Here is a 14792-nt window from a genome sequence, read left to right on the forward strand (position 1 = left end):
GTCTAGGATCACACTAGAATAATGAAATCCGATAAGTGTACCTGCTCTAATACCAATTGAAAGCTCGAATTTATGTAAAAACACAAGAGCTTGTTTAGACCCCCAAATTAAAATTACGGCTAGATAACTTTTAGTCTAACTTATACTATGTGTGGAATAAGAGTAAAGAAGTGCAAACAACCGTTATCACTACCTTAAGCCATATTCATTCATTATCAACAATAAAAGGAAAGGTTAAGAGTAGGGAAGAGAGATGCAAACATAAGATAACACCAAGACGTGTTATCAAAGAGGAAACTAAAGAACTCGGCGAAAAACCTCTCTGTAACCCTCCAAGTCGAAATCGATCCACTAGAGAGTAAAGTTGGAATACATGAATAACAAAAGACCCTCCAAGCCTAATCTACCCCATGTACTTAAGCCTTTCAAGCTCCTACTACCAACTGGCTTCTCAGAACCTCGTCTTCTCTAGCTTTCCGGATCTCGCAATTCAGCCCAATTGCATTTGCCAATGAATGGCTTTTTCCAATGCTTCCCAATAGCACCAAATTCTCACTTTACACTCAGGATGGGTGTGGTAAGTGTTTTGGCCTATCAACCTCTCAAGGATATGAAGATGGAGAGGTAGGAGTTAAGGAAAACCACAAGGAAATGTGTAAATGATTGTGGGTATAACAATCTCTAATACTCAAGTGTAGTTTCTAGGGTTTTCTCTTTGAAAAGCACTCCTAACAATTTGTGGATAATGAGGGTATATATAGTGTGAGTAAAGACTTAGTAAAGCAAACATAAATTTTTGCCAAACAAAAAGTTTTGCAAGTACTTCGCATGGTGGCCTTTCCCATGAGACACTCGCAAAAACCTCCAAGCTGGCATGTCTCTTCATCTTCCAGACATGTGCTTTACACGTGGCTCTTTTGTGGGTCTACGACTAGTAAAAATAAAAAATGGTAAAATAGACATTCAACTCTGATATTGTCATTATCAATTGCAAAAGTCCAAAACAATGGTAAAATAGAAATTCAACACCGATGTTGTCATTATCAATTACAATGAAAACAATCATTGCAATAACATCAAAGTTATTGCATAGTTGATGCAAGGTGTTACAATAAAATTTAAGGTAATAGGTTTGTGCAAAAAAAAATTTGTTGTAATAAACTTTAGATATTTTAATGAAAATTTTGATGCAATGATATATTTATTGCATCAGGCATGTTGAGTTAGGCATATAGGCGTGTTTAAAATGCACAGAGTCTATTTGGATCACTGAGTGTGAAGAAATAGACAATGTTCTTTCTTATTCTTACACCTTTCCTCTTCAAGGACTTGTGATTATACATCTCAAAAAATTGGACAAGTTACAGATACTGTTTAGCAAAGAGAAAGTCACACCAGCATATAGGTAATCCTCTGCCTTCCTCAAAACATTCTGGAGAGCATCTAGGCTCTTGATTCTCTCATTCAGCATCACAGCCTGCAAAACAACACCATATATACAATTAGAATCATCAAGTTCACTATAACTATTGTAACTAGTTAGTGTATAATACCGTGCATATACATGGCTATAATTAAAAACAATTACAATTAGAGTTACAATTTACATATTTTTTAAGTCATAAAATTTTAAAATATGTAATGGTTTTTAATTATATATATATATATATATATATATATATATAACACCTAATTAGATTTGAACTTTTCGGTTTTTGTTCGCACCAAATAATATACATATGTGGCACAAAATTGAACTCCAATTGAAATCTAATAAAAAAACTAATTGGATTTATACTCTTCAATTTTTGCACCTAATAATTCACTTGACATTAAAATAAATATAGATAGAACACGTAGGGCAAAATTGGATACTTAGAAGATTGAACAAAAGTAAAATTAGGGGACTGAAATGAATTTTAGTTAAACTTAGAAGGTGCACTTTGCATTTTAGATTTATTATTATTTATTGGGTAAAATACAGTTAACACCCATATTTGGGCCAATGCATCCAAGATATTTTAAAACTAACCAACTTGATTCTTAAACTTAACTTTTTATATTATTTAAAATTTTAAATAACATGATATTTAAATATATTTTTTTAATTTATAATATTTAATTTTAATAGATTCATTTGAATCTAAGAGGATCCTTTTACATTTACTGCACATTTGAGCTAATCTTGTAAAAAATATAAAATTTACTCCAAAAAAAAAAAAAAACATGTTGCTTACAGATTGACCAGCGATGGGTAAAAATATGAAGCTTGTCCATGATCTGGAGAAGTTAAAAAACCTTCACACAAACTTATGAAGCAATTCTTGAATGTTCTTATCTACTTGATTAGATGACAGTAAGTCAAACAACATGGTTGCAACCGTCGCATTTGCTGAAAAACCCTTGTCAACCATTATTTTGAGATATTTTATTGCCTTTGATGTCTCATTCCATTGCAATAACCCTTGGATGATTGTGTTATATGTGCAATCGTTAGGGGTACAAACGTTCCCATCCATTTTCTCAAGTAGCTCACTCGCTTCATCTATTAGTCTCTCTTTGCAAAGCCCTTTGAGCATTATGGTGTAAGTTCGAACATCGGGTTGTAATCCTTTCGCAGGCAGACTATAAAAGAGTTCTCTTGCAACTTTAAGATTCTCGACATTACACAAACCGTCAATCAAAATGTTGTAAATCACAATATTGTTGCACAACATTTTGTCTTCCATCTCAAGAAACACTTTTATTGCCTCAACAACTTGTCCATTCTTACACAGGCCGTTCAACAAGACAACATAAGTTCGGGGATCTGGAGGTTGGCCACAAGCCTGCATCTTATGGAATAGCTCTAGAGCAGCCTTGCGTCTCTCCACTCGACAAAACCCACCTATAAGAGTGTTGTAAGTCACAACATCTGGAGTTACTCCCTTGTTGGACATTTCATGAAAGAGATTCATTGTCTCATCAATTCTTTTCTCTTTACAAAATCCATTAACTAATGTGTTATAGCTAACAACATCAGGTGAACAATCCCTCTTAACCATCATATTCAATGCTTCAATGGCATCCTTCAATTTATTTTGCAAACAGTATCCATCAATCAAAGTATTATAAGAGACTACGTTAGGCTTAATACCTTTTTGAATCATCTTATCAAAAATAATCTTCGCCTCTTTCAACATCCCCTCTTTGCAAAATGTGTCTACCAATATGTTGAAGGTCCTCACACTTGGCATGATCTTCCTCTGTGACATCTCGTTCAATAGAGTAGTAGCCTCTTTCCACTGGCCAAAATTGCATAGGCATTGAATCAAGGAATTGTAAGTGGTAAGGTCCGGCTGAATGCCTTTAATCATCATTCCAGATAAAAGGTTCAAAGCCTCAGTTACCAATCTATCCTTACATAAACTATCAAGCTCAAAATTCCCTTTTTCCATCTTCTTAAGCAACCTCATAGCCATATCAGTCTTACCAATCTTACACAAAGCATTTAGTATCGTTCCACAAGTAAATGCATTAGGTTGATACCCTTTCTGCTCCATATCTTCTACCAACTTCACAGCTCGAGCAATGTTACCTTGAAGATAGAGCCCCTTGACAAGGGTGTTTAGAGTAACAGAGTTTGGGTGATAACCAAGTTTCAAAATTGTTGCCAAGACAAAAAACACAAAATCTACTCGGTCCAAATGGCAGAAGCAGTTAGCCAAAATATTAAGAGTATAAACATTAGGAGAGATACCAAATGATTTGATTTGTTTAATTTGATAAATGACTACTGGGTAATGCTTCAATCTTGCAATGACACTCAACATGTGATTAAAATTGTTAATGGAAGGCAAAGGGCACATGTGAAGCATTGTATCAAACAGGTCTAAGGCATGATCAACATTCCTAAAGCTTCTAGATTTGCATTGATCTCTAACAGATTTCAAGAATTGATTTTGATTCAGATTGTGATTCGGGTTTTTTTTAGCACTAGCAATACTAGTAGTAGCAGCAGCAGTAGCAATAAGAGTAGAATAACAATAAGAACGAAAAGAAGAGTGGGAAGTACGAAGCAGCGTACCCATTTTCCTAAAGATCCAGCAAACAATTCGGCAGCGGAAATCAGAACGAAACAATAGAGTTTGAGAATTGAGAAAGCAAGAGAGAGAGAGAGAATCGATTTTGAGGGTAGTTTACTTGAACTAAGCTACTGATCAGTTATCTAATGGCGAGAGAGCTTAGAGTTAACGTGCTTCTATGTGTTTTTTAGCAAGCAAACCATTTGTTTAGTGTCTTTGCATGTTTAAAGAGTTTTGGATTTGACAACTTCCTCTCCTTCTTCTTTTTTGGAAAAATTATAATTTACCTTATTTGGTTTGGTTTTATAACAATTTAATTTACGAACTTTCAATACTATCTTCTCAAAAAAAAAAAAAAAAAAATTCAATACTATATTCAAGCCCCTAAAGTTTATACTAAATATGAAATCATTAAGATTCCATCCAAATTAATAGATTTTGCTGGACTTTCAATTACAAGTTTTATCCATTTGGTTTAACCTTTTATAAGGGGGTGGGCAGCGCTAGTGGTGTTGGGCTGCTCCTGCTGCACTAAACACAAGTTTTCTGGATAAGAGAGTCAGGATCGGCCCAGCTTCAGCTTAAGTTGGTCCGGCTTGTGCGCAACCTAGGCCAAGTCTGCCAGGGACGTGTTCACTGCAAGCGAAACTGTGTCAAACAAATTGTGACAGACAGACAAAATAATAATAAAATAAACAGAAAATATCTAGCCACTTAATGGGGAATTAACCAAATAGCCCCTAAAATCAATTACAACAGCAATACTAATTGTTTTCTTTTTTACGGAAGAGAAAAAAAGCATAACAGAGGACATCAAATGTTAATATGCATGGGTTAGTCGAAATATTAAAGGAAATCGATAGGAAATCCAATCTACAGGAGCAGAACCACAAAGGGAAGAATGTTCCTCCTCAAAGCAGTCAATCTCTCAGGAAAAAATCCTGCTGTAGAGGTTAACTGCCCTGAGGGAAACAGGTCTGAGTGGTTTTCTGCGGAGATATTCTCGAGTTTTCTTATAGAGGGCCAGATTTCATGAGGGAGAGAAGGGACCAATCTACCGGTGCATGCCCACCTTTCTTATTCTCACTATTTCTTACTTACTTCTCACTTCGTTTCTTTTGCTATTTCTTTTAAGTTTTCTATTTCTTAGTCCAAGTTCCTATTGTTACTCCCCTCTGTTCACGGCAAGACTCTCCTTTTATAGTGCCTGCCGTGACCCGATTTTACTATTTTGACCTTTAACTCCCTTTGTCTGGTTTGGGTGTACTAGCCGACCATTATTGTTCCATCTGTGTGTCGCCCTCCCATTGCCAGAAAAGGAAGAGTATTTTGTTTGCTAGTCTGTCATGGCACCCTTTCCTGCTACGATCTGGGTTATTTCTCTCTTCCTATCCCTCATGGCATGCACCTAATGGTTCCAACTTAGCTTGCATCTTTTGGGTAGTAAGCCATCCCAGCAGGACACTTCCCCAAAAGAGCCTAAGTAGAAACCTTCAAAATAGATTTTTCCCCTCTCCCCACTACCAAACCATGACCTCTGATTCTCTGACCCTCCCGACCTCACCATGCTTTGTATTGGATGGGTACAGGCTGGTGATGTTTGGGCCTCGTGCGTGCCTTCATTCCATATATGTCCAAAACTTGCCTGCTGCCCATTCATCTGCCATAGTCTGGAGGCTCGTCATCCGTGTTTCTTGACCTCTTATGTGGGCTGCCTTTTGTTTTCTCGCTCCTCTCAGGAGCTGGGCTTTATTTGATGATGGGTCTTACATTTCTTTGGCCCATTCCTTGGTTTCCCTTATTTCTTGCAATGTCGTTCTGTTATTCCTACTGTAATAACTTAATCCCGTTGGGCCTCTTTTAGGCCAGCCATTTATTCCTTCTCTCAGTAGCTTGGCATGGCCACTAGTTTGCTTTTATTTATGGGCTCCTATGTCCCTTTTGGCTTTCCCTTGGGCATCCTCAGCTCGTTTGCTTTCTTTGGGCTTCCTCGGCCCTTTTGCTAATTCTACATTCCCATGAGTTTTTTACTAACTTCATTTGGCTTCCCTGGCCAAATAACCTTATTCTCATCCTTGGGGTTTATGGGCCTGCCATAAACCCCTTACTTTCTTAGTTTGCATTACTTTGGGCCTGCGGCAGACCTTTCTCGATTTTCTACCTCATACACTACCCATGGGATACTATTTCTCTCTTTCCAGGCTTCTTTGAGCCCACTTGCCTCTTCAAGACCCATTTGTTTATTTCTTGAACCTGTGATCCATTATTCCTGTCGCTTAGGCCTAATGGTTTTGTTATCTGCTTTGTTAATTCTTTGTTGCCCTTGTTATTGGGCTTTCTTTCTTTCCACCTGAATTCTCACAAATGGCCCTCAACATTAGGCCCCTGAACATATGAAACGTTCCTGTGGTTCATATGTGAATGAAAAGACATTTCTGTCCTTTCTCTTCTCATCTTTTTCTTCTTTCTTCTCTGGTCTTTTTAAAGTTGTGGACCCCTTCTTATATATATATTATATATATTTTCTTTCCTGCTATGAATAGGGTGGTCTCTTCGAATTTCCCAGTTTGGTAGTTATTCTCTAAGCATAGCCGCCATTTCATTAATTTCATCCCATTCTAATGGTTGACCCGTCACCTTCCTTCGTGCCGTTATTAATGACTTGGGTATTTAAAGAGGAATCCTTCTGCACTTTAAACACAAACTCCTTCTTTTCCAAGAACACATATTCTCTGTCTCTTACTCTTCACTGTCTTTTCCTTTTCAAACATCCGTACCCATCTTCTCCGACTAAGTCCTCTTACCATGTTGTCAATGAAAAGCCAAGGCTTTTCCCACTGTAAAGGGAAGACAATCGCTTCTGACTCTCCCACCGTTCCTGGCATAGGCGAGGAGACGGAACACTCTGATTCAGAGCAGTCAACTGGGGAAGAGACACGGCGCGACCCCAACAGTGAATGCGCCCCTTTGATCGACTCGTGGTATGAAGCCCACCCTCACTTTCAGAAAGTTCCTGGTGACTATGCGCCGCCACCGCTGGGCCATGTATGGCTTGCCCTTGACCATTGAAACCCCGACGTCTCTTGGGCTCTGTTATTGTCTTCAATCCCTAATCTAGCCATTCGCCAAGGCATCTCACTTCCTGTACCCATTCATTTTGAATTTAGGTCTGGCACTACCTTGGGTTGGAGAGAATGGGTCAATAGTGAGTTATCTGATATGGGCTTCATGGGGTTGTTGCAATGAGCCGGCGTCTTGAAAGCTATTGTTTCATCTTACTACCTGTCAAACTTTAGGGACCTCTATAACCTCTGACATTTGGTCCGACGGTAGTGTACCACCACCCACACCTTCTTTTTCTCGTGCAGTAACTTACCATTACTCTCGAAGATATGGCCAATCAGTTACTCCTGCCTATTCTTGGTGATACCGATCCTACCACTCTAGAGTTTTTTCTGGAAGAAGAGGCTATTGAGGTTGAACTGAGGAAAAGGATGGCCGGAAACACCAAGTTGTCATACTGGGTTAGTTCTTCTTCTAAGTTCTCTGTATCTTCTCGCCGCGCGGCTTTTGTTGCGTTTTGGCTTTGTAAATTTGTTTTTGGGTCCCACCCCCACCATGCTATAAAACTTTTGTACTTTCGTTTAGCCATCAAAATATCTGCTGGGGTGAGCCTGTCGTTGGCCCCCATGTTCCTGAGGCATCTGTATGTCCATTTAGACATTCTGCGTAGTGATGATAGTCAGGCTGGGTCTTGCCATATAGTTACCTCTTCCGTCCACTGTACCATACTGCAACAGTTGTTATTTAAGCGTTGTGCTCAATACTTGGCAAAGTGCAGACCTACTCGTTTTGTTAGAGATAAGTACCAGACATGTCTAAGGGTAATTACTAACTTTTGTGATAGGTTTGAGTTTGATTTTCTGCTTGCTTTCCATTGGTCTGGCTTGAAGCCCATTGGTTATTCTGTGGTTGAGTCTTTTGATAAGGGTGTTGGTTTTTCTTGGAGGGCTTATAAAAATTTGGGCGCAAATTATACATGTATAGATTCTACCATGGGTTCGTTTGTTGACATCATTGGGACTATTACCCCCTTGGCTAGTTTTGATGAAATGGGGATTACTTATCTAGTGGCCACTAATGCCGGATGGCTACCTTACCTAGTCGACAAAGGCATTAGTTCGTTCACTATCCTACTAACCGGGTGAGAAGGCAGTTTGGGTTAGATCAGGATATCCCCGATGACATTTCCTTCCTTATGGAATCTCCTACTTTGGTCTGCCCTTTCCTACGGCATATTGCCTTTGAATTTTGGGGGCAGCGCTTCAGTGCCATTATAGTTTCTACTTCACTAAGGGAGGGCCTCTGTACTCCTCCCATGCATAGTTATTGGCAAGCGATGATGACAAAAATTTGTGGATGAACTAGTAGGTAGCCGTGGCTTCTCTCTTATTTTCCTTGATGGGCTTGGTATGGTCATCTCGGTTGACTCTCGCTTGCTTCTCCCTTCCATATTTGTTTTGGCATATGTTAGGAGATAGAATCGATCAGCCATTTTTGAATGGGATGCAGAGAAAAAATGATGGTACTGGCATGCTAGCGATTATCCTCCCGATTGGGAGAAAAATGTCGAAGTAATAAACATCTCTGTGTCGAGTAAGAAAGCTCCTGCCAAGCTTAAATCTATCGGCAAAACCAAGCCTACCACCCCACTACCACCTATAGGTGCTTCCCTGGCTAGCAGAACTTGAGGTAGCAAAAGGAAGACAACCTCTAATCCTGTGTTTGCTACTGAGTGGAGGGTAAGTTCTCTCCCTTTTTTTTGACAAAAATACCTTTTAACTTTCTTGTGGCTAACCTTGCTAATTTCCTCTTTCTCCTTCCTTTTAGTCTAAGCATAAGGAGGACTCGTCAGTTACCCACCCTATCTTGCTTGATGAGCCTGAATCTGAGGTAAGTCTCTTTTCTTCACTTTTTTTTTTTTTTTCCCATATTTCGTACGTGTTCCCTCTGCTGTGTGTCTTTTGTTTTGATTAATAATTCCTTCGGTCTTCACGTCAATATTTGTATTCACCTTCTTCCCCTTTTTCCCCCCCTTTTTTTAAAGAGGAGCCCGAACCTCTATCCATATATCACCTTACTGCTGAGGAGATTTCCGCCTTCATGGGTGTACCCATGGAAGGCTTTTTCGATGGGGCTGATGTGGTATTCGCAACACCCGCTCCCTCTACTGCTGCAAATAAGGCTCCTGCCAAATCTCCCACCCTTTCTGTCGAGCCAATACACAGAGAAGAGGGTACTCATACTGAAGGGGTTGGTGAGACTACACCTCTACCCGCTGAGGCACCCGCTCCTCCAGAAAGACCCATTTCTCCTACCGTCGTTTAGACCAAGACCACTTCCTCTGTTTTGCCGCTTGTCATTTCGACCAGTGACCCCTTTGCAGCTATTTCCTAGGCTGCAAAGGGTGGGGCTTCCCTTGTTGTTACTCCTTCCTCCATTCCCAGTTCCGCTATCCGTGGTCTTGATATGGACTTATCCTCTGAGGGGTCCGATGACATTCTTAAGGATCCTGATGATGCGTCCATCCTGAAATAGAGGATTTCTGATTCCGATGAAGAGAAGAGTGCTTCGCCCGAGCCTAACTTCATGGGTATGCATCTTTCCTTCCTTGCTCTTTCCTTCTTCTTCTTTTTTGTACTTGCGTTTCATTTGCATGCCTATCTCCTTGCTTACAGAGACTTTTGAGGGGCCAGAAATTGTAGCAGGTGTGGGAATGTCTGCTTCTGCCACACCAGTAGCGCCCATTCCTGTCATACCTTCAACACTTTTTTTAGCCGTACTTACTGCTCCTACTTCTTCTGTATTTACAGTACTTGTTTCCACTACACCCGCAGCCCCTATTCCTAGTAGCTTTGGCAAGTTTCCTTTCCCTTTTATTATATCTTTCTTTCTTTCTCTTTGTTTTTTTTTTTTTTTTTTTTTTTTTTTGTAAAGCTTCTCTTCCCAAACCATGGCTTCTCATTTTGCCTTGTATTTTTTTTTTTTTTTTTATATAGGTCCACTTCCTACTGCCCCCTCTCAATTTGACGTGGGTAGCAGTTCCACTGCCATCCCAGATGATGCTGCAACCTTCTTTGCCTGCTTTGAGCAGCCGGAGGTTAACGACCTTGGCCCAGCAGACTTCTGGGCTTTTGGTCCTCCTTACGTGGAATTTTATGGCTTCTGAGTTCTTGAGGATTACGTTTCTCACTTGGTGATGATCTACAGCAGCCATGTCAATTTTATGTAAGAATTCCGTATTGGCCATTCTACTAGAGAGCATTTCTTGAAGATGTTGGGATGCATGCTGAATGACATTAAGCACAACTTTATTGATTCTGTTTCTGCCAAGAGAATCCTACAGTAAAGGGCAATGATTCAGGAGCTTATCAACATCGGCTTCTGTGGAGTTTGTTCTTGATCACCTCTGTGAAGTTACCCAAGCCCTTTTTATGAGGAGAGTTCAGCCAGCTGTTGATGCTATAGATGCCCGTATCAAGCCTCTGAAGAAAGAGTTGGCAGATTTGGAGGGTCGTCATAAGCGCCTTCTTTCCGACGTTAGTGGGCCCAGTCCTTTTGGAGACCAGACTCTCATTTCTGGACTCTATTGATGATGACGCAGTTCCCTTCCCTTTTCTTTGTTTTCTTGTTTTTGTTATGTCGCACAGAGCACTTATATATTTCCTATAGTATTTATTTGGCATGTGTTTGCCACAGTTTGGATTTGTAATCATGATACTACACCTTGCTACTTCTTTTACTATTACTATGACATGGTGCTAATACTTCGTACTTTTTCATTATATACTCATGAAAGCACGTTACAACTTTTTCTTATGTGACATAATCACTTGGACGAAAAAATGCAGTGAAGGAAACATAAAATTTTTTTAACAAAAGAAAAGGACAACCACATAACTCTTTTCCCTAAGCATAATAACGTTTCAGCCATTTCCCATTGATGGGATCTATTAAGTCTTTGCCATCCATTTGAGTTAGGCAATAATACCTACTTTGATGTGCTTCCCTTATCACAAGGGGTCCCTCCTACTTTGGTGCAAACTTAGATGGTCTTGCCAGGCCTCGCCTGACATTCTGCCACCTTTAACACAAGTTGTCCTTCTGCAAACACTCTTTCCCTAGTCATCCTGCCGTAGGCTTCAGTTATCTTTTGTCTGTATCTTCAGTTGCATTCCTGGGCCTCTTCTTTCTTTTCATCAAGCCCTTTTAGGTCCTTACACCTTTCTGCCGCGAAGACTTCTTCCTCCTTTTCTTTTTCTCGCGTCTGCATGACCCTCAGGGACGACGTCATTATTTCTGCCGAGTTCACTACCTTAGTTCCATAGACTAAGAAAAAGGGTGAAAAGCCTATGACTGACTTTGGTGATTTTCTGTAAGCCCAAAGAGCATCTGGCAGGTGCATCGCCCATCCCCCCATATACTTTTGGTTCATTTTACTGATGATCTTTATGAGAGTTTTGTTTGTTGTCTCTGCCTACCCATTCCCTTGAAAGTAATAAGGTGATGACCTGTGGTGGTTGACTTGGTAGAACTCTAGCATCCTCCTTACATCATTGTTGACAAATGGTGTGCCCTTGTCAATGATGATCCTGTGAGGCACCCAAAATCTCACAATTATATTTTCTTTGATGGAATTTGCCACTACTCCCCCTATGACCTTACGGAGTGGCACTGCTTTTGTTCACTTAGTAAAATACTTTGTAGCCACTAATATCCATATGTATCCACGTGATGGTGGGTTGACTGGCCCTACTAAATCTAGCCGCCAAGTGTGGAAGGGTCATGAGGTGACCATGCTATGTAAGTCCTGTGGATGGGTATGAATCAAGTTGGCTTGTACTTGACAACTATGACACCTTTTTACAAATTTTGCCGCATCTCTTTTTATGGTTGGCCAGTAGTAGCCCATCTGCAGCAGGCATCTGTAAAGCTTTTGCTTCCCCTGGTGTTCACCACATTCCCTTGAACGTATTTCCTTTATTATTTCTTTTGCTTCTTCAAGGCCTAAACACCTCAAAGGGTCCCCATCATACCCCTTTTTGAAAAGGATCATGTTATGCAAGAAGTAACGTGTTGCCAACCTCTTAAACTTGTATCTTTCACTGTGCTTTTGTGGCAGGATGCCTTCTGTTAGGTACTGCATGAAAGGGCTTCTCCAATCCTCTCTGATGAATACATCGTAACTTTTCTCCCTTTTTGCCGCAAGCTAGCAGGTCCCACACTAGGTTTGGACTTGATCTGCATCTTTACCCATACTTGGCCAATAGAAGCCTGCTCTCTGAAGTCTGCGGTAAAGACTGACTTCTCCACAAGACCCACAAGTCTTGTTGTGTATTTCTTTCAATTTTCTTTGGGCTTCTTCCTACCCCACGCATCTGGATAAGACCCCACCGGCATCCTGTGTACAACTCCTCTCATACCAAGGTGTAGTCTTTTAGTATCTTTAATTCTGCTGCATCGTCTCCCTTTATCAAGATTTCCTTAATAGGGATCCACCAATCCCCTTCGCCTTGTTCCTCCAAGAACTTTTCTTTTAATACCTCAATGATGGATTCTTTCCTCCTGCTGGCTTCTATCCTGGTGCTATCCCTTTTGAAGATTATTTGCGAACCCAATGCGGCTAATGCATCTGCAAACTAGTTTTTGTTTCTCGGAGCATGCTCTATTTCGAAGGTTGAAATTTTTTTTTTCTATTCTCTGGGCCATCACTTTGTATGGGGCCAGGCTAGGCTCCTTTAAGGAAAAGCTTCCCTTGGCTTGGCAAACAACCAAGTTCGAATCTCCCAATACCCTTAAATGTTTGACTCCCATTTCGAGAGCCTTGGCAAGCTCGATTAGGTAGGCTTCATACTCGGCTGTGTTGTTTGAACAGGGGAATTCCAGCTTAAATGACAGCGCCACTGCCTTGTCTTCTTTATGATACAAAACTACTCCCACCCCTCCGAAATGGGTAGTAGAAGACCATCGAATTTCATTACCCACTGTTCCCTGGCCTCTTCTGCCATGGCTACTTTCCCTAAAACTTCATCATCTAGCGGGAATTCTTCCTCTCTTGGAAACTGTGCCAATAAATCTATTATAGCCTGACTTTTCACTACCCTAGGTGTCCCCATTCTCAAGTCATATTGTGATAACTGTAGCAACCACTAGGATATTCTACTAGAGAGAATCGGCTCTTATAATAGAGCTTTAATGGCATAGGACATAGTCATCAGCCATACTTCATAGGCCAAGAAATAGTGACGCAACCTCTGCAAAGCGTATACAATAGTCAGGCATGCTCTCTCTACCCATGGGTAACGAGTTTCTGCATCTTTTAAGGCGTAGCTAATGTAGTATATTGGTTGCTCGACACCACTTCAATCTTCCTAAGCGATTAGTGCACTGATGGCATACAAGTTGGTGGCCAAATAAAGTAGTATTGGTCTTTTATGGATAGGGGCCTGCATCGTGGGGTGGTTCATCATTATTTGTTGTAGCCTTTTGAAGGCCGTTTGCTACGCTTCCCCCCACTCAAAACTTTGCCCCTTTTTGAGTAACTTGGTGAAGGCAGAGGTGATTGATGTCAATCCAGGGATGAATCTCTGGATATATGAGATTTTTCCTAAGAAGCTCTTCAACTCTTTTACTGTGGCTAGAGGTCTCATAATTGCTATGGTCGTGGCTTTGGTCGGGTCCACATCTATGCCCCTGCTGTGAACCAAGAAACCCAAGAATTTCTTAGAGGACACTCCGAATGCGCACTTAAGGGGATTCATCCTTAACTTAAAAGCTCTGTATCTTTCGAATGCCCTTTTTAACATGCAAAAGTGTTCTTCTCTCCTCCTTGATTTAACCACTATGTCATCCACATAATCTTCTAGCTCCTGGTGCATCCTATCATGAAATATGGCCATCATTGATAAGTTGCACCTGCATTTTTTAACCTAAAGGGCATCACAGTATAGTAGAAATTGCCCATGGGCATTCTGAAAGCAATTTTCTCTACATCCTTTGGTGCCATCCTGATCTAATTGTATCCGCTGAAACCGTCCATGAACGACAACATGGCACTTCTTGCCGCACAATCTATTAGTAAATCCATATTTGGCAATGGGAAATCGTCCTTCGGACAGACTTTGTTGAGATTTCTGAAATCTACATAACATCTTATCTGGCCGTTCTTCTTCTTTAATGGTACTATGTTGGATAGCCAGCGAGGATGCTGAATAGGTTTGATGAATCCTGCGGCTAGTAACTTTTGCATCGCTTTGACTATCTGCTCTTCTATTTCTGTGTGAAATATCCTGGCAGGCTAGGCCACCGGCTTGGCCTCTGGGTCTACATTTAATGTATGCGCAACTAGCCTGGGATCCAGTCCTGACATTTCACTGTAGTCCCAAGCAAAAACGTCTTTGAATTCTTTCAACAGTAGCGTCAGTTCTGGCTTTTCTTTTTCTGTCAGGCTTGCACTAATTGAGATAGACCTTGGTTCCCGTGAATCAGACCCTAGGTCAACTTCTTCCAATTCTTCCTCTGTCACAACCTGTGTGTCTTTTTCTGCCGCAACTTCCCCATCATTCTCTTCTTCTTTTCCCAAACTTTCTTCGGCGTCGCAACACACCAAACTCTTGTGTTGCCCTTTTTGGGTGAGACCACTTGCATCTCACTTGTGGGCCCCACATG

General features: G+C 40.7%; 2 protein-coding genes across 2 annotated transcripts; both read right to left on the reverse strand.

The window, feature by feature from the left end:
• Positions 1 to 1397: 1397 nt before the first annotated feature.
• Positions 1398 to 3347, reverse strand: LOC115962934 (putative pentatricopeptide repeat-containing protein At1g12700, mitochondrial). Its single transcript, XM_031081821.1, has 2 exons — positions 2238 to 3347; positions 1398 to 1477 (listed from the first exon to the last, which is right to left on the reverse strand). Exon 1 carries the CDS (start codon positions 3252 to 3254, stop codon positions 2301 to 2303), a length of 954 nt encoding a protein of 317 aa, XP_030937681.1. The 5' UTR covers positions 3255 to 3347; the 3' UTR covers positions 1398 to 1477; positions 2238 to 2300.
• LOC115964445 (putative pentatricopeptide repeat-containing protein At1g12700, mitochondrial) lies at positions 3311 to 4070 on the reverse strand. Its single transcript, XM_031083754.1, has 2 exons — positions 3390 to 4070; positions 3311 to 3346 (listed from the first exon to the last, which is right to left on the reverse strand). The coding sequence occupies exons 1-2, from the start codon at positions 4068 to 4070 to the stop codon at positions 3311 to 3313; spliced, it is 717 nt and encodes a 238-aa protein (XP_030939614.1).
• Positions 4071 to 14792: the final 10722 nt, after the last annotated feature.

The sequence above is a fragment of the Quercus lobata genome, chromosome 10, assembly GCF_001633185.2.
Source record: "Quercus lobata isolate SW786 chromosome 10, ValleyOak3.0 Primary Assembly, whole genome shotgun sequence".
Taxonomy (NCBI): domain Eukaryota; kingdom Viridiplantae; phylum Streptophyta; class Magnoliopsida; order Fagales; family Fagaceae; genus Quercus; species Quercus lobata.